Raw genomic sequence first — 27674 nt, forward strand, 5'->3', positions numbered from 1 at the left:
CTGTCTTGGGGGATCTGCTTGGTAAAATACGAGGTACGCGGAAACCAAATCTTTCTATAATAGAATTAATTAGCGTCCATCTGAAAATTGTTTAAAGTGATTATCAAATTAAATTAATAATATGAAAAATATAGCGTTAAGCTATGTTTGTCTCTGGGCCAGAAAAGTTTCCTTTTTCCAGTTTTTAAAGGATGCTTTTGAAGGTTGAAGTGTCAGGTGACTGTAACGTGACGCTTGCGCAGTTGGAGCCAGACGACTTCCTGTCAAGATGTCGGCGACCATGGCGTACGCCGGATTGTGGAGGACATGCAAAATGTTACTACCCAGACACCCTGTCCTGTCCCCCGCTGCCATCCGAACACATAGCTCTGCTAGTGGAGACTTGATGCCCTGGACCTCGCTCTCCAGGCCTCCGTGGCCGGAGCAGCCGAGCCCGTTCTCGGCGGAAGAAGAGCGGAGCCGACACGCTGCTGTGGTGAGCACCGTAAACCAGCGGATCAAACTTCGGGACTTCGGCCGGCTCTTCGCGGTGGTGCACTTCGCCGGGCGCCAGTGGAAGGTCACCGGTGAAGACTTGATCTTGATCGAGAACCACATCGAGGCGGAGTGCGGGGAGCGTATCCGCATGGAGAAGGTGCTTTTGGTTGGAGCTGAGGACTTCACCCTGATTGGTAGGCCTCTTCTGGGGAAGGAGCTGGTTAGAGTCGAGGCCACCGTAATCGAAAAGACCGAGTCCTGGCCCAAAGTCCATATGCGTTTCTGGAAGAGACACCGGTTCCAGCGCAAAAGGATCATCATCCAGCCGCAGACGGTGCTGAGGATCAACAGCGTCGAGATGGCCCCCAGACTCACATGAAGATGATGACACAGAGGACTGGAAGAGTACACGCTGACCCGCTGTTTAATTTTTCTTATTGGTTTCAAACATGTAAACAAACTTGTGGCGGTCAGCTTATGTGCTCATGACTCTGACTGGTTTAAAACAAGGAGCTGAACATTTGAGTAATATACTGAGCAGCTGTTCACTGGTTTATACTCTTGTAAATAAATAGTGCAGACCTGTGAGATGTATTAAAGCTTTATGTTTCCAACATGTACTGGGGGTTTGGATTAAATCTGAGTTTACAACACAACATTTTACAAAGGGTTTAAGTCAGTGTAGCTGCAATGGGGGAAAATCCTCTCTATTATTTCCTTAAGGATCCAAAGAATAACCAGAGTAAGTCCACTGTTAGCCTAGATCGTGATTTATACAGAGCTAAGATAAAGTGGGTCTGCCCACACTGACCAGAATGTCTGTGAACCTATGTCATCCTTTTGAGACTGAGCTGATACATAGCATAAACATTTAACTTAGTAAAGCCAATCCCGTAAATCCAGGGTTCCCAAACTGAGGTAATATGCAACACTGGACTGTGTGCCTATGTTAAAGTAGCTTATGCTACAAAACACAGCCTTGTGTTGATCTACGGGATAAAACTATTACCGGTATTCTTGATATAAAAGTTAAAATAAATAAAACAAAAAATATTTAAATGACTTAAGAAACAGTCATGTGACACAAGATTTTAAAACAACTTCTCATTTTATTGTGAAACCTGACTAGATCGCCTCTGGGAACAAGAAAGCTCCACAGATGTTCAGAGGATCGATCTGAAGGCACTGTTGAACATTTCTGCTCAGAGGGTAACAAAGTTCTACTCAGAACTGAACTCCAGCGCTGGAGGTGATGTTTAAATCAGGAGTTTGTCCAACAGGCAAAAACAAAAGTGAGCGATCAAACTAAATACAATGCTGCTACTCATGTTAACAGATTGGTAGAAATCTCTTCACAAACCACATTCCCTGTGTGGGGAGTCCAAATCAATGAAACATCTCCTTAAAAAGCAAAGAGCTTTAACTGAATGATCTGCTTTAAGGAAAATCTGTTCATATCTTTTAAGGTCCCCCTTTGTGTCCAAGGATCCACAAATCGTGTCTATATCTCAAAATGACTGTATTGCTCAGTATATTTGACCACACAGAACTCACATAGTGCTGAGCTGTGTTAAGACAGACAGGTGGTGTTCATTCATTCACAGGTTGAGGAGGGGGCCAGCCAATCATTTCCATGTTGATACAGAAAGGAAACGACATAAATGTTGACTTACTGTGTCACTCCTGCAGCTCTACACCAGCTTTGACTACACTTTAAATATAAGTGGGCACAAAATGTAGTCCTCTTGTAGAAAGAAATGTTAAGCTGAAGCTAACCGATGACTTTGGATGTGTTTAACGTGATCCCTCCACCTTTGAGCAATAAGGAAACAACAACCCTGTGCACAGTGTGACCTCAGTAGACTTCAAATTAAGGGGTTTGGGTTAACACTAATCAAATAAGTATTATTAGCTTGGAAGTCAAGTGTGGTGGATTTTAGGAGAAGCTGTGTAGCTGAAAGATCACTCGTCAGCGAGGTGAAGCCCAGCCAGTTTTTGACCTAAGGTTTGAATCTGTCCACAAAAACTAGACATTTAGATCATGGTATAAGAATTAGTGACAGCTGGTCAAGTTGGGCAATGTAACCACACCAGAGCAGCACATACGCATTTAAACTTAACAGTGGCATTAAGTGAAAATTAGGCCTCAAAAAAAAAAAAAACAGAGGTTCTCTCATTTTTCAAGTCTGCTGTATGTGCAAATGTGGGAAAAAAACTAATTATAATCGAACTGAAAACTTTGCTATGGGTAAAATTAAGTTTAAAAGAAAAGATTATACAGCTTCAAAGTAGCAGCTAAAGTAAAGATTCTGCAAACTGCTATTAACCATCGAGTTAATTTAGTTCACAAACCCCCCATAAGAATCCTGCACACACACCATCATTTTTCCTACACGGTGGGAATAACACAATATGTCAGGAACCCTGCTTCTGATTGCTGTGACAAACAATGCTTTGTAACTTCCTAAAAACAGAAATTCTAAGAACATTTTACAAGATCAGCCTGATCAGACGTGTGGAGGCATGAAATAAAGGAAGCATTTCAATGTCTCTCCCAAGTGTGACAGTATAAAAGAGTTAACACTTTCTCTTTGAAGCATAGCATGGGAGTATCCCAAAGTGCTGAAGCCTCAAAGCAGCTCAAATTTAGAACCTATTTGTGTCTTCACTGCAGTTTTTACCTTTCATATTTTTAATAATTTTATGACTTTGCCAATGGAAAAGGAAGAATGCTTCTAGCGACTGACTGATGTGCACAAAGAAACTTCTTATTCCATATATACCTTTCAAGACTCCAGAAAAAGTCCCCTTGTGTTCTTTTAGTCTAGCTAAAACTAAATACACTTTGTGAAACATTTTCTGACTGGTCAGGCTTCGCTGGTGAATTCAGTGCTGTAAATCTGACTTTGCTGTTTATCAAGTCTGTAGTTTTGATTGTTTAAATGTCAGAAATCTCCCTGGGGTTTGGTGCAACATTTTTTTCACCCTCACAAAATGAAAGGAATCTAATGTACCATGGCAGAATATCCTCCTGCTGTCACAGCAATGAACAGTGATTTTCAAAACAAAATCTCAAGTATAATCTTCAGAAGTCCAATCAGAATAGTCCAAAAGATGGACTCTTCCTCCTGGAAGTCGTCCTCTGTCGCATGAGGAGATTTCTTTTCCTTATGTACACCTTCTGAGTTGTAAGAGCCCTTATCAAATGGGTCTTGGGACACAGTCTGATCGTAGAACACTCGCATTTCAAACTCACTCTCCTGGTGAGACGGGTGGCCATAAATGCCGATGCCCACAGGCCTTGTGAAGTCCCCTGGTACCACCACCACATCTTGTCCGCAGGTGGCTGACTGTAGCTTGTAGGTGTCGAAGCTCGGGTGCAGGGTTTTATCTGACACGTACAGGTCTGCGTCTCCCTTGAGGCTTTGCATGTGGAGGATGATTCTGCCGTCGTGGTTGAGGCGTAGGTAGCTGTAGTTTCCGGCCCCGATGTGGCCCTGAACCACATGGAGCAGCACCCATTCTTCAGGGAAGCTGTCATCCTCTGAGGGGCTCAGGAAGCTTCTGGCCTGGGACAGCAGGAGGGCGACGACCAGCGCGCTGCAACTCAGCTTCATGGTGAAGGCATCTGTCAGTCAGTCATCAGACAGCCTGAAAAAAATAAATGGACAACACACAGATCAGGAGGCTACATTCAAACAGAGGCAAAGGCTAAACTGTTGCTCAGAGCTACTGAAGTCAGTACAACCAACTCCAACTGCTGTCACAACCAGCTGTTTGTAAATCAGCAGCAGAGGGGAGCTGAACTGAGAGGAGCTATACAAACCGTCTTGAATAGGCAGGGAGCAGAAACTGACTGGATAAAGGCGGTTTTAATGTAGGCTCGGCAGGAAGAGATCAACAGTGCTTTATGCATGGGTTAACTGATTTACCCATTAGGAAAATGGGGAGGGGGAAGTGAGACCACAAAGCATCATAAAAGAGAGCCCCCATTAGTTTTGAAAGCATAGGGAAACAAGACCGATACCATAAAAAAGTGGACGCATAAACTGGAGATGTGTGCCATTTAAACAGCTGCCTGAGTCACTAAATTCAAAAAAGAGAAAAACATACAGGACATTAAAATATGTAGAATCACTGTGTGTCTATGAGTCAGTGTCAAGTAAGGCTTCTCACACACGCATATAAAGCCCAAAACAGAAAAGTTGTATCCATCACACAATTTAGTTAAGTAAAACACATTGTGATTGCAGTTCTGTAATAAGGCTACCACACAGCAAACTGCCAACAACCTGTTTCAAGAGCCCATGATTCAGGTTTGTTTGTCCTTTACTTGGCTTGCAAGCCAGAGTGTTCTCTGGCAACGAAATAAAACATGGTTACTGGGTCAAACCCCCATCTGGATTCAGGAATTCACTAACTTAATACCCCTTGAACCCAGTTATCTCAAACTCTGTAAGTGAAAAGGTCAAGCACACTCCTGAAGGGAACTCACGCACACCATGCTTGTCAATTTAATACTGTCTATTACAACGGGAAGCCCACAGTACTTAAAAAAAAGTCCACCAAATAAGCACCAAAATAATAAAGAAGCACCCCGAAATTGCCTATTCCCAGAAAAGCAAACAAACCAATATATTAGTTCAGTTCTAATTCAAATAGTGAACAAAACAACCCAATCTTTCTTCAACCAATAATAAAAGTCCCAAGCATTTTAGTGCTCTTGCATATAAAATAGCCGAGGACTGTCAGTGAAGCCAAGGATAGGCGCTAGGCTAACCATCACACTGAGAGCACGGGGAAAAAGAATGTTCACTTCAACACCACCAGCTGCCATCTTGTTTTTTTGCCACAACATTTTTGAAATGAGACAGGAAGCAGGATTTGGGAATCACCTTGGCTGACAAGAAAGCATGCACTGAGCAATTATTAAACAGGAAAAACATTAATGAAATGCAGATTGCAATGCAGTGGTTAGAACTGTCTCCTCACAGGAACATGTCTTGCCATGTAAAATCCTGCCTTGGTTGTTCTGCGAGGCATTTGCATGTTCTTCCCGTGTCTGTATGGATGCTCCATCTTCCTCCCAAAGTCCAAAGACAGGCTTGTCAGGCTAACAGATTGTCTTAAGTGTTGGCCCTTTAACAGACTGGCAACCTGTCCACGGTATACCTTTTGCTTTGCTCCATAGCAATTGGGATAGCCCCCCACCCCTGCAACCCCGAATTGGATAAACAAAATAAAAAGGATGGTTGATTTAGCCAAAAAAATGTCCCACTTGAATAAGTAAAGATATGTCAAAAACATTGTATTTTTACATAACATAAGACTAGGATCTAAATCTTAGATAGTTAATAAGTCAACAGCCATATTCAGATAACCCTTGTACAGAGTTATTCACATCCCTTTAGTTGTTACAGAGTTATAAGAATCAGTTAAGTGTGACTAAAAGCTTAGGTTTTTAATAGCACTTATGGAAAAAAAAAATAGCTGTCTTCCGGACTTTTTAAAAATACCATCTTGTGGTGCAGGGTGTCAAAGTTAATCATTACATGGTTTGTTTGACAGGAAACTGTAAGCAGGATGTTACTCAGTAGTCACTTTCCATTTAATACAATTGATTAACATGTTTCTGGCCCTGAATGTTTTGCAGGTTCCTACTGACATCCCATCACCCTAACCTGTTTTAGGCAAGGCAAATAATCAATTAGTCCTACACTACAAAGCCCGTTTTCAAAGCTTATCTAACAATACACAGTCTGCTTCATCTCATTTTATTATGTACAGTTAATAAGTTACCTACTGTAACAGAGCCATCACAGCAAATATTCACTTTGTTATTCCACCGCTGTCCTATTAAAGGAGATTCATGAAATACAGGGACAAGATAAATCCACACCTGTTAGCGAGATTAATTAAGGAATGGTTTGCAATTTTTCTATGGGATTTGCTGATTTTAGGAAAAATGTGTAAGACAAACAATTATCCATTAAAGTACAACCTAACCCCCGATGTGAGGTAGTGCACACGTAAAATACAATTGCTACGCATAAAACGAAAATAAAGATTATAGAATGACTGTGAGAAGTCAAAACTACAAAAACACGACAGCAAAGCATGCCGGTTAACCCACTTCAGTTCTTCAATACATTAAAAGACACGACAAACTGGTTTCCAGAACAGAAAGGACGCCTGTAGTTTTGGTGCCAAAAACTGAATATACTCAGGAGAAACATACGGAGAAAGTGACGCGGTAACAGTCTGCCGCCTCCTCACAGCTCAGTGAAACATGACTCTAAAGAAGCCGGAGAGTTTTCGATTGAGAGCCTCTCGGTACGGTTAAAAATAACCACCTGCTCCCCATTTCACCTCTGACACGAATCAACCAACTTTAACCATTAACTACATTTTTATTAACAAATGAACACCAACTCTGGGAGGGGGGTCCCTTAAAAGGTTTCAGCGATGTCGACGTTAATACGTCTGATAAATTAAACAAAGAGCTTTTTGTAACGGCTGAACCTGAACCTGCCGCATGCTACATCGCTAAAAGCTAAGAATAGCAGTTTCAACCTGTACAACCCCAACAGTAAAAATGTTTTAATGAAAACAGACGTACTGTTAAAGACTATGCCAGTTACCTCCAACTGTATCATTCAGAAACAGTCCACACAAACACATTGCTACAGACTTACTGAACTGGTTAGCAGGTTCTTAAAGCAGCTAGCTATCACGCAGCTATCGTTGCACGTAGCCTGTTTAGCTTTAGCGAAACACGTTCAGGAGTTTACATAAGCTGGAGGCCGGGGGTTAGCTCAATGCGTAAAGATCAAGTTACGAATAGATTAATATAAAGATATTCATGGATCAGTTAGCAGTGCACTGAGTTTACTTACACAGCTGTCATTTCCTGAGCAGCATCTTCAACTGAGCAGCAAAGTTCACTTCATCATTTCCTTTTCCTTCATCTCCACAAACAGCAAAGCGCGCACTCACGCCACCTACCGACCGTTGTGAAGGTGACGCTCATCAGTAGCCAAACAAGCTCCATCAAGTGTTTGTTTTTTTAGAAAATGTGGCAAATGCACTGGTTCAATGGGCCCGTTTCCACACATGGATTTAGTCCTAGACAGCAAACCTTTTTTTCCCTTTAAACTGGGACTCAGCTGAATGACAAACAGATAATGAGGCCAGATTAAATGACTCACTTTTATTTCAGGTAGTGCTTTAGGTCACTTTAAGGCCATACATATGCAATATATTCTTTTTCCTTAAACATATTAAACACATAGGGTGTATTTCTTTTATGCTTTATGGGATAATGACCCACAGCCATAAGTACGGAAAACAGAGAGTATAGAATCTAAATTAGAACTGAAAAAAACTGAAAGAATAGATTTGCAATAAAAAGGGTGGTACAGTGGTGCAGTAATCAGCACCAGCGGTTAAATATCTGTGTCAGCCCTGCGATGCAGTTGCAGCCTGTCTGGGGTGTACCCTGCCTTTCACCCTATGATGAGGTAAGTGGAAGACACTTAAAATGCTTTGCACTGATAGACTCGGTAGGTTTGGTGCTTTTGAATAGTGTACATTTTTTCAACCTCGATGCCAAAGGGCTTAAAATATGCAGACAATATTAATAATTTAGTTTAAAATGCCATAAAAATGTAGAACAGCTATGTATAGGCTCTACTCTGCTAATCTCTATCCCATATTGCTCTACTTCTGTATCTCTCGGCTTTCCCAGCATACGTCCTTTTATCATTTAGGTTTCTAGTGCCTGGATGACAACCAGGCTCTGCTGATGAATGTTACAACAATAAGCTTCCCAGAAAGCCTTTTTTTGTAAAAGCCCCTGAACTATGTCCTTAAGGGACAGACACCAGTTACTTTAATAAACTGTATATTTACATTTGCTCCTCATGTTCAACTACAATCAGAGTAATTTAAACATCTGCATGTTCAGTGAACAAGTATTTTTTACTAAAATGGGGTTTTAACTTTCTATCAGAATTAACCTTTAATAAATCTAGTTTCAGGGAGTTAAGCAGTTGGTGCGCATTCTTCGTCTGGTTGTAATTTGCAGCTAAGAAACAAGCTTACTTGCAAGTTGACGAGTATCTTACGGCTTACGGCTTCAAATTTTGCAGATCTATTGCTGAGCACCTGAGTAAGTGTTGTGGAAAATTTGGAAAAGCAATTCTCATATTTCAGCTAGAGCTAACAGTGAACTGACAGCTAAATGGATTGTCCAAAGCTGGACATGTTTCATTTTTGTATATAGGTTTTCTCTTTAATTTCCTGTGACAAATGACTTCAGCGACACAAGTTTAAGTTGTGCTCAAGAAAGATGCTCAGCCACATTGTGAGCAGGCACACACATTCAGTGAGTCCCCTTTTTAACGGTCCCCTTTTCAAAAAAGGAAATTAATTATTCAGTGCGTTTGATTTGATATAATACTATAAATTCAAACTAGGAAAGAAAAGGGAAAAAAACTGGCTAGGGTTAACAGGAACATGAGCTGCACGAGTTAAAAATTATATTCTTATGGACGTGCACTCACCCCTCACTCATAAAACTCAACATGTACTGATTTCACATCATTAGTTTTTATAATCCTTTTCCACTTTAATGAACACCAACTGTATTTTTTTTAACAAAAACAAAAAAAAAGAAAGAAAGAAAACAAAAAAACCCAACAAATGTTCCAAGGGAGGGGGCGGGGTCGCGACAACAGGTTAGATGACTCGTTGGTATGTTTCCAGAAAAACACATCAAATTGTAAATTCTATAATAGATATGCTCGTTCAACAAGTCTGTGTAATCTGTCACATTAGATCCATTTGATGTTTATGAGGAAGTCCTCTATGATCACCGCTTCAGTGCTGAATATTTACTGCAAAACCGGTCGACCGGTTTAAGGCTTCCGAGGTTGACGGCAGGGTCAACGTCAATGTGTCATGCCCGCAAAGTCCGAACTGGGTCTTGCTGGATTCTCAACCCTACGGAGAGGCGTTTCAGGATTTTACTTCAGAAAGAAAAGGCCCCGGTAAGTAGTGTTGTGATCTTTTTCTTTCCTTGTCCTCGGACAACACGATTATCGCAACATTTAAATATATAACTGCATCACTTTTATAAAAACACGCCTGGACTGTCATTTCATTGTGGGAGAAGGATAAAGAATCTGTGGATGATTTTAACTACACAATCTCTGCTCCACACAGAGCTTGAGGTTTGTTTGTTTTTTTTCTTCCTAGGGGGTGTGGCTGGAGTGGAAACAGGTATTCCATGAACCTTTCCATTTAATTCTTTGCTAGGAATACTGGCAACAAAAACAAAACAATTTAAAAATAAAATAATGCTTGCATTATACAATTTATAATGTAGTACCATGCTAGCGTTGCTCGCCTCGTCCTAACCATTTATTAGCAATGGAGAATCAGTGCTGTTGGAAACTACAACACACACTATGGTTATTAACCCCATTCTGCCCAGGTTGGTTTTTTGTTTGTTTTTTTTTTAGTTTACCCAATCACAGCGCCCAAAAGGAAGACCAGGAGGAACGTGTGAGAGAAACAAGGATATGGGAAAGTATCACAGCAAGGAGGACTAAGTGGTATAATTAAAGCAGCAAATGCAGGGAAGAAGAAGAAGAAGAAGAAAAAAAACAAAAAAACAAAAACAAACCTCAGACACTTCATGCATTCAGAATGGCAGACAGCAGGAAAAAGGAGGACAGGGTTCACAGTTTTCTCAGCTACGAGCAAAAGTGGATAAAGGGGTGTTTACGGGCTGGTCATGTGACCGTTAGCAGGGTTAGCGATCATTTTGAGGGTCGAGGTGCTTGTGAGACTTAAAAATTGCGTGCTGACTAACAGATGGGTCATCTGCTGATGGACAGAATGGGGATAAAACTACATTCCTGGTCTGTCTAAACTGAATTTTGCTTGTTAACGTAAAAAGAGTCTGTGTTTCCAACACACTGTTAAATTCTTGGCTTTGTCTTCTTGTTTCTTGCAGTTTCTTTAGAGAAATGAAGCCTGCTGCAAAGTACCCTCTGGTCTCCTGCTCTGGTCTGTAGTTGGAGTTGGGGGTTGGGGAGGGACGGGGGTAGGGAGTGGGGGTGACAGGGTTGGTAGTTCAGACGGGGGGTGCTTTGCGCTGGAGTAGATACTGGTGGATGTCTTCTGCGTCACGCTTAAGCCAGGCGGCATTGAGGAGGATGTTCTCACAGCACTGCTGCACGGTACGCTCGGCCGCTGGCGCCGGGTGACTCTCAAAGAAACTCTGCAGGGACAGAAAGGAAGGAAAACCTTAACCCCCGTTACATCATATCAATAACAGTAACACTACATCAGATTAATCCATATATTTAAAATCACAGTGCAGAATCTAGATAATAAAGCAGAACAGAACCTCCTACAAACAATAAAGTTTTATATAAAATGGAATTTCGATTTCTTCATGAACTGAACACTTTTACACTTCCTTTTGGAATTCTATTTGCATTTCTCTCATGTGCCAACATTTTCCATAAGACTTCCAGTTTCCTCATTTAGAAATCTGGAGTGGGAAAATGCTTGCGTATTCATAGCAGTAGGGTTTAAGCTGCTCAGGGCAAACAGGCAGAGACAAGCAGGCAACAAGTAAAGTAACAGTTGGCAGAGTGAAGTGGGTGTGCATTGATTTCAACTACAATTTCATTTAGAGCAAATAACTAATAAGCAACTACCAAAGACACCAAAGGATGCTTTGTTTGTTAAAGTAAGTTGGAAATATGATGGGGTGGGAAATATCACATGGAGTAACCTACACTGTTTTCTCAAAATCAGAATTTTTGCCTCATACTCAGAGCCATAGACCCTGACTTCAGGATAGGAATGTACAGATTTAATCACCTATCAGCCTGTTTGGGTCAAAATCTAACCTAAAAAGCTGGATCGATCATCAGCGGCAATGATCCAATCCATTGCATTCCCTTGGTCTTTTTTTCCCTTTGTTTATTTCACCACACAGCAGAAGTACAGCTAAAGCACTGAGTGTTTAAGTGGTGTAGAAAAGCAATATACAAGAACCATTCCCTTTACCATTCATTTCCTAACAGGAAAAATGAATATAATTTAATTAAATCCCACAAGAAGGAGCGCTCACCTTGACTTCCACAGCCATTTTATCAATAGCAAATCCATCGACTGTGAGCTGCAAAGACACATGAATAAGACAAATGTGAGCAGACTAAAAACAAATAAAACTGATGCACTGATCGGGAACCATTTTTAATTTCGTTGTATCTGTGACAATGACAATAAAGACATTTCTGATTCAAATATTTGTAGCCTGACCAAACACAAGCTCCAAGTTATGAAATAAAAGATAAAAACATAGACACGCGTGTGTGTGTGTGTCTGTGTGTGTATTTTACAGTGAAATAACCAGAAAACCTCAGGAAACTGTAAATCTCAGGCCCTTTCTTTACCTTGATAAGCCTTGATATGAGAAATCCTCCCTGGTAGCGGTTATAAAGTTCCTCCCAGTTATCCTTGACAAACTTCCAGGCAGCTTTCCTGCCTTGTTTACTGCTTCCTGCCACTCCCCCGATTACTGAAACCGTGTCCTGGGGACGAACGTCTTCCTGTTGGGGATGGGAACATGCAGAGAGAAATAAATTAGCTGTTGTGGTATTTGACAGAAGCCATGTTGGCCTCCATCACACTGCAGCTGGAGAATCATCACAGACTTTTCTACAACTCCTAAACTCCTTTAAAGATGTAACAAGAAAGAATAACATCCAATTTTATCGGTTCACCTTCAGTTTTTATGTAAAGCAGCTTTAACTGTAACTTCCTTTAGTTTTGAGCTGACAGTAACTTCAGCACAAACAGGCACTTCAAGCCAAATGCAACACTTTTCTAAAGCCAATACTCCAAATTTTCACTCTAATCTATAAATTCAGTCACACTAAAAACACGACTCAGGGTTACATTTGAAAAAGCTTGTAGAATAAAAACACCCCTGAGTCTTTTTATTTGACCATGATTGTAAGTAAATGCCATTCCTTTCTTTTCCTCTATCCTGAGAAATAAAACTAAGCTTGAGAGCTGGCAATTAAAAGGTCTTATGTACCGAGAGGGCAAAGTTGAGCACTTTCTGGATGAGATCGGGGGCAGAGATGGCTCCGAGAACTCGCTCGATTCGATTCTTCTCCTCTTGCATGTCTGCTTGCTTGTGGAGCTGAGGGAGTAGTGACGAAGACACAATGTGACTGTGATTACCCAACTACAGTCACTCAGATCTAACTCCTTTGGAATTATTGGTCCTAAATGACACAGAATATGTCACTCAAACCTTCACAGTGTAAGATGGAGAGATGATGTAGTTTTACCTTCAGCATTGTGTCCAGTGTAGCACTATCTCCATGCTTCAATACTGTTAGATACACCTGTGGGGAAAAAAGACACAGGCAAAAAGATACTTGGACATTATCCTTCAATAAATGTTTAACTGAATTACACTGTAGTATGGTGATGCTGCTATACTGTATTTTGTTGGGCCTTCAAGGTTTTTCCCCCATTACTAGGGCTGCACGATTAATCGTTAGAAAATCGCGATCTTAATTCATACTTATGTGCGATCTCATTTCCAAATGACAACGATTTAAAAAAAAAAAAAAAAAAAAAAAAAAAGACGACGACGATTGTACCGCATTTTGATCCGGGACGTAATCTTCATGAAAACAAGCGCTCACTCTTCCTGCTCAACAAATGACAAGGGCGGAGCCTTATACCACGTGATACAGAAGCTGTGCCGTGTGATGCTCAAATTGGCAGGAAAAAACAACGGAGAACACGTCAGGGATGACGAGAAAGTGACAGGAGAAAATCCGTCCCGGTCAACCACCCAAACATCAATAACGGGAACCTTATACAGCGCTTCCCTATACATGTCGAACTCCCGCAGGCACAAAGAAATTATGGAGGCTATTACTTATCACCTGACCAAAGATATGGCTCCCATCAACACTGTGCAAAACGAGGGATTTAGGAAAATGATCAACACCCTAGATAAACGCTACACAGTGCCGTCCCGCAACTATTTTTCTATTGTTGCACTACCTGCTCTATACACGTAGTGTCGAGCAACGGTGGAGACGGAATTTCAAGCAGTACAACATTTTGCCGCAACCACAAAATGTGAGACATTTATTGTTTTTATGTTTATTTACTGTTTTTATGTTCAGTCTCAACTGTTACGAAGTTGATGTGCAGTTAATAAGTGCAATAAATATTTATATTGGAAAAGAAAATCGTGAGAGAATCGTGATCTCAATTCTAAGCAAAAAAATCGTGATTCTCATTTTATGCAAAATCGTGCAGCCCTACCCATTACCCTGTATTTTCTAATCACTTTGCACACAAATGAAAGCTTCTGAGATAAGCACCTACAATCTTACCCCTTATAAAGCGAAATGAAATTTTTACCAAAGATCAGGCGAGCCAAGGTCATGTGACCAGCACTTTATTGAAATTCTACCCAAATCTTCACAATCAAACCTCGCCAGTGACAGTAGCATCGTCTTGGAGGTGAACTTTACAAATAGATGGAAATAAATCCAAAGACTTTCTTTACTTATTTTGTCAATTAAACTGGACTTATTATACTAAACATACTATTTTCCTTTCCTTACAGAACACATCTCCTGTACTGTACTGTAAGATCCTTTACAGTGCATGCTCACGACAAACAGCTTTTTTAAAAAAATACCGTTGGCTCTATATGATATCACAGAGAGTAGACAGTTTTCTGTGTGAGGAGAGTGCCTCTGTTGATTTACAGCATGTTTCAAGTACATTCATTTTATTGATTGACAGTTTTCTCTGTGCATGTTCTGCTATAATGCCTAATGTGTAAGATACAGCAGCAGATTAAAATAAAGTCAGGGTTCATATGCCTTTTTCAGGGTCAAATTCAAGCACCTTTTAAGCACTTTCCTGGTCTCTTTTCAAGCACACCCCCCCCCCCCGCCAAAAAAAAAATAAAAAAATGCATGTTTCAATTTGCATCACCTCAGTAAGACCATGTGAAAATTAAAACAAATCATCTTAGGTGAACTTAAACACCTTTGTTCCCCTTTTGTTAAGACATAGAAAAATGCACCACACAAAAATACTGCAAAAGGAAACGGTTGCCTTATATACATAGTAGGGGTGGGTTTTAATAATCGATTCATCGATTAAAATCGATTCTGGCTTGGATAACGTGAAATCGATTCATTAAAATCCTGAATCGATTTTTTAATATAAATTTATTTTGCCCGAAACGCCAGAATCTCAGGTGAAACCTCACAAAATTTCAACAACCACCAAACAGCTAAGACAGTAAATGAGAGCAGGTACACGGATTCTGCGCAAGAACGTAAACACACAGCGCGGACCCGCGGATCAGAATCAGTGAGATGTTGCCTTTCTCACCTGACGGGCGCTGCAGCTTTAAGCGGCTGCGCGCACTCCCGCGGACGGCAATCACTTTCTGGCAGACAATCACTTTTTGGCACAACAACTGCACGGACACGGTCGAGGCTGAAAGCCGACAGCTTGCTGATTCTGATGTTTTGGCGGGTCCGCGCTTTGTGTTCACGCCCTTTTTGCGCTGATTCTAAAGCTGTTAGTTTTATCTCTCTCCAAACAATATTGACTGAACCAGCAGCAAAAGAAGATCCAAACTACGCTTCACATAAACATCGTCATGAAATCACTCTGACTTTTACTGTTTTGCTTCCACCATGATAAAAATCACACTTCATGCACAGCTCTCTCTCTCTCTCTCTCTCTGTACTTCAAGAACAGATTCCCGTCTAAAAATCTGTTTTCTGCATTATTCGCTTGCTTGTTCCGCACAAGTCTACCGTTGTTTACAGCGCTGTCGACCGCTTTTTTTTTCCTTTTACATACTTCCGAAAAGAAAACCTAATTTCTGCCGTTCAATACTGAACAAATTTAAACTTTTTAAAATTATGCAAAATACAAAACGCTTAGCCGTGTCTCTAATAACACCGCTGTAACGTCAGAGGTAACGTTCATATGTTGATTAATGGTTTTCTTTCGTTTTTGATGTACTGCAGAATATTTTTATAAAATCTCAGGCCAGGAAAACCACCTTCATGTTTTTCTGTGTTTTATCTTCAGCTACTTTGACACAAAGGCATCTGCTGTGACGCTCACACCTTTGATAAAGTCTTGCGTGTGTCAGCTTCCCTTTTATAGATACAAAAATATGTAAATGTACTGATCTGAATTATAATATTTTTGACTGTCAAAATTTCCCAGATTCAAATCGAATTGAATCGAATCGAATCGAATCGGGACCTTGTGAATCGGAAACCAATCGATTCTAGAAATCAGTGACGATACCCAGCCCTAATACATAGTGTATAAACTCAAAATGCACATTTCACTTAAAAATTAAGATGTGAAAATGTGAACAAATCAACTTGTTAGAGATATTCATCTCCTGTTGAAAAATAAAAAAGAAATAAGTTTTCTCAACAGATATTGATGCTTCTTTCCTGTGTGACAAAAAATAGGAGACAGATGTTTGTTTGTTTTTTAAGTTAATTCCCAATAAAACTGTTTTATTGCTAACTACATTGCTGTCTGTATTATTGCTGAAGTCCTAAATGATCACCTTTAAAGTGTTTGTGCTAATAACATCATGTACAGTCAGACAGGCATGGAGAACAGCACTGACTGGGAGAGGCTTGAACAGATCACATAGTTCAATTTAACATATAAGACTTTAAGAATGCACAACCATCTACTTAAAATCTATTTAATAATATCACAGATGATAAATTATGTACAATTCCAATGTATTTTGTTCATCTCCCTTAAATAAACAGGCAGCCTTAAAGTATGAAATATTCATATACAAATACATACAAATGTGTCTACTGTCTCAGTGGCTGATAGTGCCCCACAGGCCTCAGTGTGAGCTTGAAGACATTTATAATGTTTAAGTAGTTTAATGTGTAGGTGCTGATGATAAACACATTTTGAATGAAAGCCGGGGAACTTTGGTAGCACAGAAACAAGTGGCTATTCTTTGTGACCATATGGATCGGTCCCTCATATCACCATTATTTCACCCAAAGGCACCAAGTTAATACTCAAAAAAGCTGCAGCAATACACACAAATATAAACAGTACTTGGTGACAACTTTGCTTTTAGCCTTTAACCCTCTGGTGTCCAGGGTATAATTGGCCATTTTTGACTACTTTTATAACAACAAAGTTATATGGTACTATTTACCTAAAAATGCAGCCAAGGCTCAGACGTTTTTTATATAACCATTTAAAACTATTTACAGAACAATCAGGTGTTCTGCATCAAATAAGAAGGCACACAAATTATTTATGCAACTCCAAAAATAGTTTTTGTCCACTATTACACAGATGAGAAAAACACAGGGATAAACCTGCAGGTCTGACAGCAGGTGTGTCACTCAGCGTTTACACTGCAATCTGCCTTTGGTGGCTTTAAGGCAGCAACTGTGACGTTCACTAGTAGAACTGACACACAAAACAAAACAACGACTACACCACACACTAACTACACAAGACAACACACTAACTTGAGACTCCAAACACGGTTAACGTGACAAATCTCTCACATATCAAAACTCTCTCTCTCTCTCTTTCGCTCACTCGCTCTCTCTCGCCGGTCACTCCTAAAACTTCTCCCTCTTCCCAAACAACCAAATGCCACATGTTGCCATATCATTTTTTGATTGGTTGACATGGTAAATTTTTCCAACAATAGTGAAAGAGTGTTTTTTCTTTTTCTTTTTTCACTCACAAGCCAAGTGTGTTTGCTAGCGCTCTCCTTACAAAACGCCGTTTTTACCGTTTCTTCCCGGAGTAAACGCCACTGTTTTATTCAAAAAAACCAAAAAACAAACAAACATCGGTTTTATGTGGCCTATCAACACAATTTAAAAACTGGTATATAGTTTGAAGTCCGCACGTTCGACCCAAGATGAAATGGAGACTCTGGGTCCGTCGACCCCAGAGGGTTAACCAGAAAGCCTTAAGTTGGCTAGTTATGTATCGGGCTAATGTTTAAAGCTTTCACTTGAGTAAATTAACTCATATTACTGCTAAGTTCACAGCATATTCCATAATAGCGCTCCCATACTGCATCACACTCAGTGCATTCAATCATTTCTCCAGGGAGTTTGATAGCTAGCAAAATAATAATCCTAATTTTTTTTTAAAAATGGCATGTGTAACGTACGCGTACTGGAAAATTATTTACTAGGATTCATCTATCATGTAGGGCTGCCAACAAACGATTATTTTGATAGTCGACCAGTCACCGATTATTTTTGCAATTAGTCGACTAATCAGATCATGCATCCACTGGACGTAAAACGTACAGCTTATTGCACCAGCATGCGTCTGCTCTTATATAACTATCATTAGTTTACAGCTTTAAGTGTTTAGGGTATGTGCTAACTAAAAATAAAGACAAGATGATAGTTTATTAAATTTAATGAGATTTGCAGATTGTTTCGGTGAAGTTTAATAAACTCCTTGCTATCTAAAATATAACGGGACACCGGAGTATATTCTCGAACATCTCACACTTCTGATAATCAATTGTCTGCTTGACGTTTATTTAGCCGTGTATAAACTATAACTTTAATCTCAGCCAAACCGATTTACTCAGGAACAAATAAAGTACTAAAAAAAGGCCAAACAATAACATTTTTAAGTTATCTAAGTGACTTATATAGTACTGCAGTACTCGAGAATCACTTTACTGACTCGTGAATCATGATTCACAAGCGCAACTGACTCACTGACTCATCCCTGTTGCTGTTAGCAAGCTAATTCCATTAGTAGAAATATATCTAGCTTATAATTAAAATTGTGGGGAAAAAACCAACAGCCAGTTTCTTAACAAAAACATTTCTGCTCTGAACTGGAAGAAAAAACCTTGAGTAGAAGCTCACATCAAGACAATAGCTCCTCGGTTCACAGTAGCATCGCTCAGCTAGCATGCTAACAGCACATTTGAGTTACTCACCCCCTCCCTTCCTGTGCTGAATCATAGCATAAGCAAATCACTCAGGACTCACTAACCCCCTCCCTCCTGGCTCACAACTCAAACGAGTTGAACGAATCACTAGCTGTGTCCAAATTCATGGGCTGCATCCTCCTGAGGACGCATTTGTAGACCGATTACGTCACAGCGACGCGCCAAAGGCTGTCCAAATTCATAGACTCCTCCGAATGCAGCCGACAAATGCGTCCTCCTTTTCCCCGAATTTGAAGGATGGGTTGGGTGTGTCCTTCGTGGCCCACCATATCCCAGAATTCATAGCGCGGCCCAGCCAAACTCCAGTTTCCGGCAATAGCGGCCGCTACTAAGTTTTAAAATTACTCTTATTAATCTTTCTGGGTCACAAAATAAACTTTTAACATATTTTCAGGCGAGAATGCGGGTGTGTAAACTTCGAATATCTGCTCGGTTTATCAAGATATCGCATATAAGTGCTTCGATGTTTTCGGAGACGTCTGTTACCCACCAGCTCGATAGCTAGCCGAGAGCTCGAGGGTCACTGAAGCCGCCGAGAACGGCACATCATCAGATCACCGCGGACTTTTGCTACTCAGGTTAAACGTAATATATAAGTCACTTAGACAACCTAAAAATGTTATTGTTTGTCTTTTTTTCAGTGTTTTATTTGTTCGTGAGTAAATCGGTTTGGCTGAGATTAAAGTTATTAGATTAGATTAGATAAAATAAAACTTTATTAATCCCCCGGGTGGGTTCCTCCTTGGTTTTTACACAGCTGAATAAACGTCAAACAGAAAGCTGATTAAACAGAAGTGTGAGATGGTCGAGAATTTACGCCAGTGTCCGGTTATATTTTAGATAGCAAGGAGCAGACGGCCGAGTTTATTAAACTCCACCGAGACAGCGGTGACGTTAATCAGAAGGCTAGACCGTCCCATTTCCCCAGCCGTTTACTTCCGGCCTACCCGACCTTCTGAGGACCCGGCCCACGTAGACCGCGAAGGCCGGGTCCTCAGGAGGATGCAGCCCATGAATTTGGACACAGCTACTGACTCACTGTTACGACTCACTCACTCACTCACCCACTCACCCACCCCCTCCTTCCTGGCTCACAGCTTCTTCTTCTTGGTTGGCAACCAATGTTAAGGCGCTTTACCGCCCCCTTCCTCACAGCTCAGTGGACATTTAGATGAGAAAATATATATTTGACACATTTAAGGAAAATACCAATAAAATAAAATAAAAATAAATAAATGTTCCCTTTAGAATTTTCTTTGCTCTTTTTTGCTCTAAAAAAAAAAAAAAAAAAAGTTGTTTTCTTTTACAATCATTCATCTTGGCAGTAGGATTTACATTAAAAGAGAAACAAATTAAGTTTGAGTGAAAATATAGATTTTTGCACTCTCTGGTCAACTGACTCAGTGACTCAAATGACTCAAGAAACCCGATTCACTTTGGTGAGTGACTCATTAAAACTCGATTCAGTAAAAAGAATCGAATTTACCATCACTAACACTGCTTCTTCTTTGGAGTTTAACGGCAGCTGGCATCCTTGCACATGCAGTGCTGCCATCTTCTGTTTCAGTCCGTTATTACACTCTTAAATCCTACTACTTATTCCTGCGTCTTTTGTGATCTTACAAAGCTTCAAACGACGCATCGACTATTAAAACAGCCGTCGACGATTTTGATAGTCGACGTAATCGTGACTAGTTGACTAATCGTGGCAGCCCTACTATCATGCGACTGGAGAGCGCAAACTCCGCTCTTGTTGTTTTCCATCAAACACTCATTAAAACAGCAACCTACAGGTATGTTAGCGCAATCATGCCCGACTGTCCGAGGGAGGGGCGGGGTCACATATTGAAACAGACAGAGGCGCAAGGCAGCCCAGGCGGGGAAATTTTGCTTTTACATTTTGCGACTCATTTTATTTCTCTATCTGATAAGAAAACTATTCAGACAGTTATTTGTGGTGAATGAAATACAGTTATACTTTCAAGCACTTTTAAGCACCACATCAGAAATTCAAGCACTGGCACATCAAACCTTGAAAAGACAACATTAAAATTCAAGCATTTTCAAGGATTTCAAGCACCCGTACGAACCCTGTAAAGTTTAAAAACACGTGTTTCAAAAAGTTAATATATCCATGTTTAAGTGGCGTATAGCTTCTCTGCTGGGGGAATACCTTTTATTCGCCCAAGGTGTTAAGCCAGACCAAGTTAAAGAGATTTCCAAACAGAGTTAAAGACTTAGCGTTAAAATAGCGTTAAAATAACAAAAGCCTCTTTTAATACAAGGTGCAAAAACCCTGAATTATGAAGCTCTTCTTAAGAGTGAGCTTGTTGATAACCATTATCTCCAAATGGGTTTTAGATTTTGTCGAGCTCACTCACTCAAAGAAAGCCCATCTGTGTTGAATTTCCTTGATAATATACAGCTCTGAGGGGCCGCACCAACGCTCAGTATGAGATAAATAAGGCTCAAAGTTGAACTGTCAATTACAAATAGTTATTCTAGTAGAGTCAACAGAATATGGAGTTAGATATAAGCACAATATATGAACTACAAAAACAGAGGAAGGAATTTATAGATAGATTTTTTTTTTTTTTTACTAGTGCTTGCCACAGTCAGTGTGCAAATGACTGACTGTAAGTGTTAACCTGAAATCCCAACTACTACAGACTTACATAGGTCAGCATTTCAACACTTTTTCCATCCACAGGTATATTTAACAGTGTGTCCGCGGGCTATTTTACTGAATAAACAAGCCCCCCCCCAAAAAGGCCGAATACTAAAAAAAATAAAAAAATAATAATAAAAAAAAAAGGTGGAAGAAGATATTCAGCTCTGGGCTGCTGTCAGGTCTTGCTTATGTCCACATTTTAAAATGTGACCTTTTTTGTTTTATTAATCTGATTTATTTACAGGAACTGTTGCAACACCATCTGTTTTAGCAACTAGAAGCAAAACATGCTGATTAGTGTGAATACCATCTGACACTGTTCGTTACCAAAGTGCCTGAGCAAGCACGCTGAACTTACCGGACTTCTCAGGTCTGCAGGTAAAACCTGCTTGCCATCCACGTGATCCTTGAATCTCCGCCGGGCCTCTTCCAGTGTGGGTTTGTGTCCTGCCTTACCCAGTTTCCCCAGAACCAGGCTTCTCAACAGAGCATCCAGGTGACCTGTAGCACACAAAGATAGCCCCCCTTAGGTTACTCCATTACTCATGGGCAGAGCTTTTTCACACTAATTTCGGTCAGTCATCTTATCCAACCTGTCTTCAAAGCAGGAAGATGACAGTGGAAACAAAAGCAGAACCTGGGACAGTTACGAGTTTAGTTATGGTTCAGTAAGTTCAAGTAACCGAAAAGCTCATCTGATAACAGGGTAGCTCTCATGGCCTAAAAAAAGAAAAGCTCATTTTTTCTACTGCTATTTTGTACCAAAACATTTTCAAGTTTCAAAATAAAGGTCAAATATTTTACTTCCTACTCTTTAAATTTCTGCACTTTCTACAAATTTTAAAAAGACTACTCTCAATTTAAATATTAATAACAAGGAAAGGAATGGAGCAGCTCTAAGGAAGATGTGAACACCTTGAATGCAATCTCTCTACAACGCCTTCTCACCTTCCCCCGGTTTACTGTCCCAGCCGAGCTTGAGGCCAATGGGAGTAAAGAGGTCCCGGATGAACTCCTGGATTTCCTCGTGAAAGTCGGTGTGGGACAGCAGAGAAGACAACACTCCCAGGTTGCAGCTCAGGTCACTCCACACTGTGTAGTTGGGCTCATTGAGAAAGGCTTCCATCAGCTTCAGTACCTCCACTGTGCTGATCATCCCTGCACGAGACTGAGGCCACAAATCAATTAGAAACGAAAACATCACGGCAGGATGAAAGCCTTGTGTTTTATGGTGGATGTTATAGTTTTTCAAGGTGAAGGGTTTCTGTACAAAAATTAACTTAATAACCACATTTGAAGTCTCAAACTGCAGGTGCGAAAGGAAAAGTTGTGCAACAATGGTACTAACACTAACAATAAAGCATTTCATAGAAAACAAAGAATGGATTTTTTTCTAAGAAACGTGGATCCATTTCCTTAACTGCCTCAGGGTCAGAAGAAATGCTTTTCCAGTAAAGTGACTGTGTGTCAGGTTAGTTTCTTGGCAAGTTTGAAGTCAGGGTTAGAATATATTTCCAAAAAGAGAAGAAACATGAATAAACGAGCACTTTTTGTCACCATACGGCCACATGAGCTTGTTTTTACGTCCAAAACAATAAGGTTTGAGTTTAGTGAAGATGGACGAAACCGGTTGTGTTGTTCTCTTTCAAAGGAGAATAAGTGAAGAGATTTATGATTAGCTGCCGTTTGATCTTGTGAACATTACTCCTATCACACAGTGTCAACATCTAATTTGACTGCAATAAAAGTTCAGGAAAATTCCAATCCTTTGATAATGCTGCAGATAAGAGCAAAGAAAGAGTTAGAGTAAAGAAGGAAGCATAAAGGTCTGATATTAATCCAAAACCACTTTGTGTTGAGCCAGTGGGAAGGAAGCAGAGGACGAATGAAGAGTTTGCCAGTGCGTTTAATTTGTTACAACACAACCAAGTCAGGTTGGAAACACAAATTGCATAAAATGTTATAGCTGGGGGTTAAAGTGGTCCAGAAGAATCTGGAACAACATTCCAGCAGCTTCAGTAATGACTATTTAAATCTCATAGACAGATTAATGTATATTACTATCAAAGAGTTCATTTTGCAGCCTGGTGTTGCTTCCAGTAACAACATGGTGATACTGGCTCAGTAATAAGAAAGTAATGACATCCCACGGCCAGCTTATAGCTTCAACACATCTCATCTCTGTGATCTGATGCATCTAAAAAGCACTTTAGAAGAAAAGTGAGCATAAACAGAATAATATCTTAAGTAGCAGGTCATTTCATTTTGCTCAACAAATACCAAACACACAATGTTTCTATGTAAGTTGCCAAAAAAGGAATCTGCTAGCTAAATGTATAGCTGCTGTATTTCCCAAAGAGAGAAAAATCTTAATGTTAATGTTAAAGTAAGGACTGCTCAGGAAGTGACATTTCATAAACTGGAAAGTTAAATCTTTCGATCCTTATGCATTTTGCAGTTTTTAAGCCAGTTACTGGATTTAAACATGTGGTGCTGCTCAAGTTACGTTTTTGTCAAATGTCTTGCAAACAAATTAAAGTTTAATTAATTTATGTTATTCAAAGTTTGTAGGAAATACTGTACTAGACACTAGGTTTAGTGCAAGCTAAACTGGTTAGTTTCCAGTAATGTGGTGAAATTTACAGCTCAGTATTAATTCATCCAAGGTCACAGATATTGATTTATATTCAAGGTGATGATACAGAGAGTCAATCACAAATTTACTTTATACCAGCTTTAGAGTCTAGAAGCTGACCATGTGAGTCATGTAGCTCTGGAAAAGTCTGCTTCTATCTGTCACTGACTTCTAGCAACACTATGTTCAGAAGTGTTGAAAATAATTAATAGAAAGATTCATCATAAGCCATTCACAATTTTAAATTAAATATCTATGGGGGCATATAGAGACATGCTGTGTCACCTAATAGAAGTTGCTAGTGTTACAAAACTGATCATTAGAAAACATTTTTGTCTCTCTTTCTTTCTAGCTGAAAACTGTTGTGCTGATTAAAGACACAATAAATGAGCTGCTTCTACAAAAAGAGACACAAAGCAGGAAAAAAAACAACGAGCTTCATTAGCTAGATCCGCTCATTATTCCCAATTAGTCACATCCACTCTTTGATGCAACACTTCCATTATAATTTCAGATCATGTAATAAATAAATCTACTAATAAGAAACAGTTGAACTTGTCTGACTTTCTGGGGTTTTTTTTCCACTTTCATGTCTCTTCGGTCTTCCTGCTCCCTTGTACTGTAAACCAGGTGGCTGTTTACTCTAGAAGGGAGTGGATTTCCTTTCTACATTCACAAGTAGTTAGCTTTGCAGCCGATTACATTCTGCTGTGAACAAAATGAAGGAAATACTATTCTTTAATTGTTTTGTTTCCCAGCTGTGTGTGTGTGGCTTACAAGGGAGAAGAGGTCATTCTGCAGTCCCAGTCGGTCCACAGGCTGCAGGCTGAGGTCTCTGATTCCTGGGAGCAAACTCTCCAGCATGGACGAGCTGTACTGGATGCGATAGAAGCCCACAGTGCCGGGGTTGATCTGTAAAACAGCAGAAAGACAAGTCTGAGTCAGACTGTGGGAAATTTGGGCTCTTACCATTTTTACCCTTTACACTGAGTGCTGAGCACCAGCACGGCTTAAACACTATCAGAATAAATGCTAACATTCAAGAGATTAATCAACAATAAGCATGCCGTGATGAATGAATTAAATTTTTTCAGGTGAATAAAAATGAGACAATAGTGAACAGCAGGCCTCCAATCACTATTCTCCACTACTTCCATCACAACTAACTCTAAACTGCACTGGATACCTATAGTTAGATCTAGCAGTAATGGGATTTCAACATATTGTTTGCATCAACTGTGAAGCACTGACCCATTTAAAAACATTGCGTTTACCATGCTTACTTCCTGAGGAACTGTTAAACAGACTCGACAGCTGCACTAATTTGCAAGTCACATTCATAAGCAGCTAAACAAGTCCATCCTTGTCCTTGCCAATTTACACCGTGGTCATTATTTTAATGACCACACAAAAGAATAAATATAGCTGCTTAAACTGTTCCTTTGAGAGTGATCTGGGTTCATAGAAAAAGTGTTATTTGACTCTGTGATGATTACATGCTTACAGCTCGTCCTCCCAGCTGACAATAAGGAACTCAGTCTGTTAACTCTATTTCAACTTTAAAAGTTACTTTTAATGAAAAGACGACAAACTGACGCATCGTCTCTCATTAATTCTTAAACTCAGTCTGCAGCTGTTGCAAGGGTCGAAATGACACAATCTGGCTTCAATTTACAAATAACGCAAATGATATCAGGTCTTACTATGCATATCTTGGAATGCACTCTGGCCTACAGAATTAATACTACTGCTTCAGATATCTTTATATATGTATACAGAAGATGGCCATGGTGATGTAAGGCGAGGTAATGTAAAATACTAGAATTTTATATGGGCCATTAGTACAATAACCCCAGAGTATACCATAGTATTGACATTAAAAAGCTCAAAATGATACCAACACCACAAAACAGTTCAGTGGCTTGAATTACCAAAGAAATCTAGCAGACTGTGTCAGGATCCATGTGCCAGCCAAAGTAGCCATACCCCTATTTTGAAGCGTTATTGAAGCTGAGGTAACCCCTGTACACTTGTCATGAAGATCAAAACCGACAGAGTCCAAATCTGATTTTTTTTGCACATGGCTGTAAACATGTATCATCTGCTGTAAAATCTGGGGTTGTAACTTTTTGGCACCAGCTTTAAGTGACCTGAAGTATTTTACCGTTTTGGTGGTGGCATCATTTTTCAGTCCAGGATATTATTGCTTAGGGACCTCACCTTGATCCACTGGTCTGGGCCAACGCTATTCAGAGTGATGGTGGTCTCCTGTCTGTCCAGCAGAACCTTGAGCTTGGTGCATTTGGGGTCCTCACTGGTACAAATACTAATGGGGACCATCCAGCTGGGGCAGTTTTCTTCTGTTCAGCAGACAAATGATGGAGCCACCACAGGAGGATTAGATTCAAAGTGTTTTTCTCAACTCATAAAAAAAATAATAACCTTAGGTCTGCATTTAGTTAGCTAGCTACTTTCAGCTGCTCCCTTGTTACAAGGGATTCCCACAACAGGCAGCTACACATTTTCTTATTCAGCACATTTTTTAGCCAGATATCTTGATGCATTCTCAATCATCCAGGAAAGTAAATCTCCAAAAGTTGAATCTGTTCATCTGGACGTAGCGTTTTGTGGGAGAAACGTTTCGTCACTCATCCAAGTGACTTCTTCAGTCTCAGCTGATTGCAGGTTTCCCCAAACCTTATAAACAGTCCATATTACATTGACCTCACAGCCCATTGTTCCTTCAGTGGGCTGGTTTCAGTCATTATGCAAATGTACTGTTTATAAGGTTTGGGGAAACCTGCAGTCAGCTGAGACTGAAGAAGTCACTTGGATGAGTGACGAAACGTTTCTCCCACAAAACGCTACGTCCAGATGAACAGATTCAACTTTTGGAGTTTTAGCCAGATACACTTCCTGACACAACCCTGAAGGGGTTGGAATTGAACCAGTGACCTTACACTTGCTAACCAAATCTGGTAACCACTGCATCTAATGGATTTGGTAAATCCACATTTTTACCAGGGAATGTCTGTGACAAACACTCACCATTATGTGGTCCACTGGCACAGAACTTCTTCTGCGATATCTTGAGGATGCGGTCATCACCTTGCTAAAAATAATATCATGAATATCACAGTCAAGGCACGAATGAATGTCACAGCAGAAAAGAACCAAATGCTAGAAGGCTGTAGGTGTAGAATGAATGTATTGATGTCACTGTGTAAAACACAGTTTATGTATCATGTTTGGCTTAGGCGAGTTTCAAAATCAACTTCAGGGGTAGTCACAAGCAGTTCAACAAATAGAAGTGCATAACCTGAGTCAAACAATCAGATTAACTCACCTGTTCCTGGTCAACGGCTATTATGGGGAAGCCCATTTGCTTGGTCCATGAGCCCATCACTGCAGCAATGGGTTTCCCACTGGCCTGTTCCAAACAGTCCCATAGGTCCTCTGTGGGAGACAGGAAGAAGTCAAAAGAGTGACTCCACACAACGACTTCACGTAAAGGAAAAGTATTTCCTGTATGTGCGCTTACCTGTTGATGCATTTTTATGTTGGAACTTCAAAAGATAGGCGTTCATTCCTTTCCTAAAGTCCTTCAACGAAAGAGAAAGACAAGTACATTCATAAATATTAAACATCAGGCTGGAAACAACAACAGACACCACATCAGACAACATACCTCATCTCCAATGTAGTTGTGCAACATGCGGATCACTGACGCTCCTTTGCTGTAGGAGATGGCATCAAAGATTTCGTCGACCTCTGATGGATGGCCCACATTCACC

At 40.2% G+C, this 27674-nt stretch overlaps 3 protein-coding genes across 6 annotated transcripts in view; 1 reads left to right on the top strand and 2 right to left on the bottom strand.

Moving 5' to 3' along the window:
- The first annotated feature begins 218 nt into the window (after positions 1 to 218).
- Positions 219 to 2636, top strand: mrpl21 (mitochondrial ribosomal protein L21). Its single transcript, XM_003454122.5, has one exon. The coding sequence runs from the start codon at positions 269 to 271 to the stop codon at positions 854 to 856; it is 588 nt and encodes a 195-aa protein (XP_003454170.2). The 5' UTR covers positions 219 to 268; the 3' UTR covers positions 857 to 2636.
- lg6h6orf120 (linkage group 6 C6orf120 homolog) lies at positions 1567 to 7529 on the bottom strand. 3 transcript variants are annotated; one of them, XM_003454123.5, is made up of 2 exons: positions 7374 to 7529; positions 1567 to 4128 (listed from the first exon to the last, which is right to left on the bottom strand). In XM_003454123.5, exon 2 carries the CDS (start codon positions 4092 to 4094, stop codon positions 3537 to 3539), a length of 558 nt encoding a protein of 185 aa, XP_003454171.1. In that variant the 5' UTR covers positions 4095 to 4128; positions 7374 to 7529; the 3' UTR covers positions 1567 to 3536. The 3 variants fall into 3 exon arrangements, with proteins under 3 accessions (XP_003454171.1, XP_005458696.1, XP_005458697.1); XM_005458639.4 differs by lacking the exon at positions 7374 to 7529 and adding an exon at positions 7173 to 7328; XM_005458640.4 differs by lacking the exon at positions 7374 to 7529 and adding an exon at positions 6716 to 7019.
- A 143-nt stretch (positions 7530 to 7672) lies between these two features.
- npepps (aminopeptidase puromycin sensitive) overlaps positions 7673 to 27674 on the bottom strand; it is a 29993-nt gene continuing 9991 nt past the window's right edge. The window contains exons 11-23 of one of the 2 annotated variants that reach the window (XM_005458642.4): positions 27569 to 27673; positions 27422 to 27482; positions 27227 to 27336; positions 26929 to 26992; positions 26101 to 26237; positions 24658 to 24792; positions 22194 to 22413; positions 21604 to 21746; positions 12861 to 12917; positions 12602 to 12709; positions 11955 to 12110; positions 11630 to 11677; positions 7673 to 10765 (exon numbers count right to left, since the gene is read on the bottom strand). In XM_005458642.4, coding sequence (XP_005458699.1) covers positions 10619 to 10765; positions 11630 to 11677; positions 11955 to 12110; positions 12602 to 12709; positions 12861 to 12917; positions 21604 to 21746; positions 22194 to 22413; positions 24658 to 24792; positions 26101 to 26237; positions 26929 to 26992; positions 27227 to 27336; positions 27422 to 27482; positions 27569 to 27673 — 1491 coding nt within the window. In that variant the 3' untranslated portion in view covers positions 7673 to 10618. Of the gene's footprint in view, positions 10766 to 11629; positions 11678 to 11954; positions 12111 to 12601; positions 12710 to 12860; positions 12918 to 21603; positions 21747 to 22193; positions 22414 to 24657; positions 24793 to 26100; positions 26241 to 26928; positions 26993 to 27226; positions 27337 to 27421; positions 27483 to 27568; position 27674 lie in introns of both variants that reach the window. The other variant, XM_003454124.5, reaches the window with a different exon arrangement.

This window comes from Oreochromis niloticus, linkage group LG6, assembly GCF_001858045.2.
Source record: "Oreochromis niloticus isolate F11D_XX linkage group LG6, O_niloticus_UMD_NMBU, whole genome shotgun sequence".
In the NCBI taxonomy this organism is placed as follows: Eukaryota; Metazoa; Chordata; class Actinopteri; order Cichliformes; family Cichlidae; genus Oreochromis; species Oreochromis niloticus.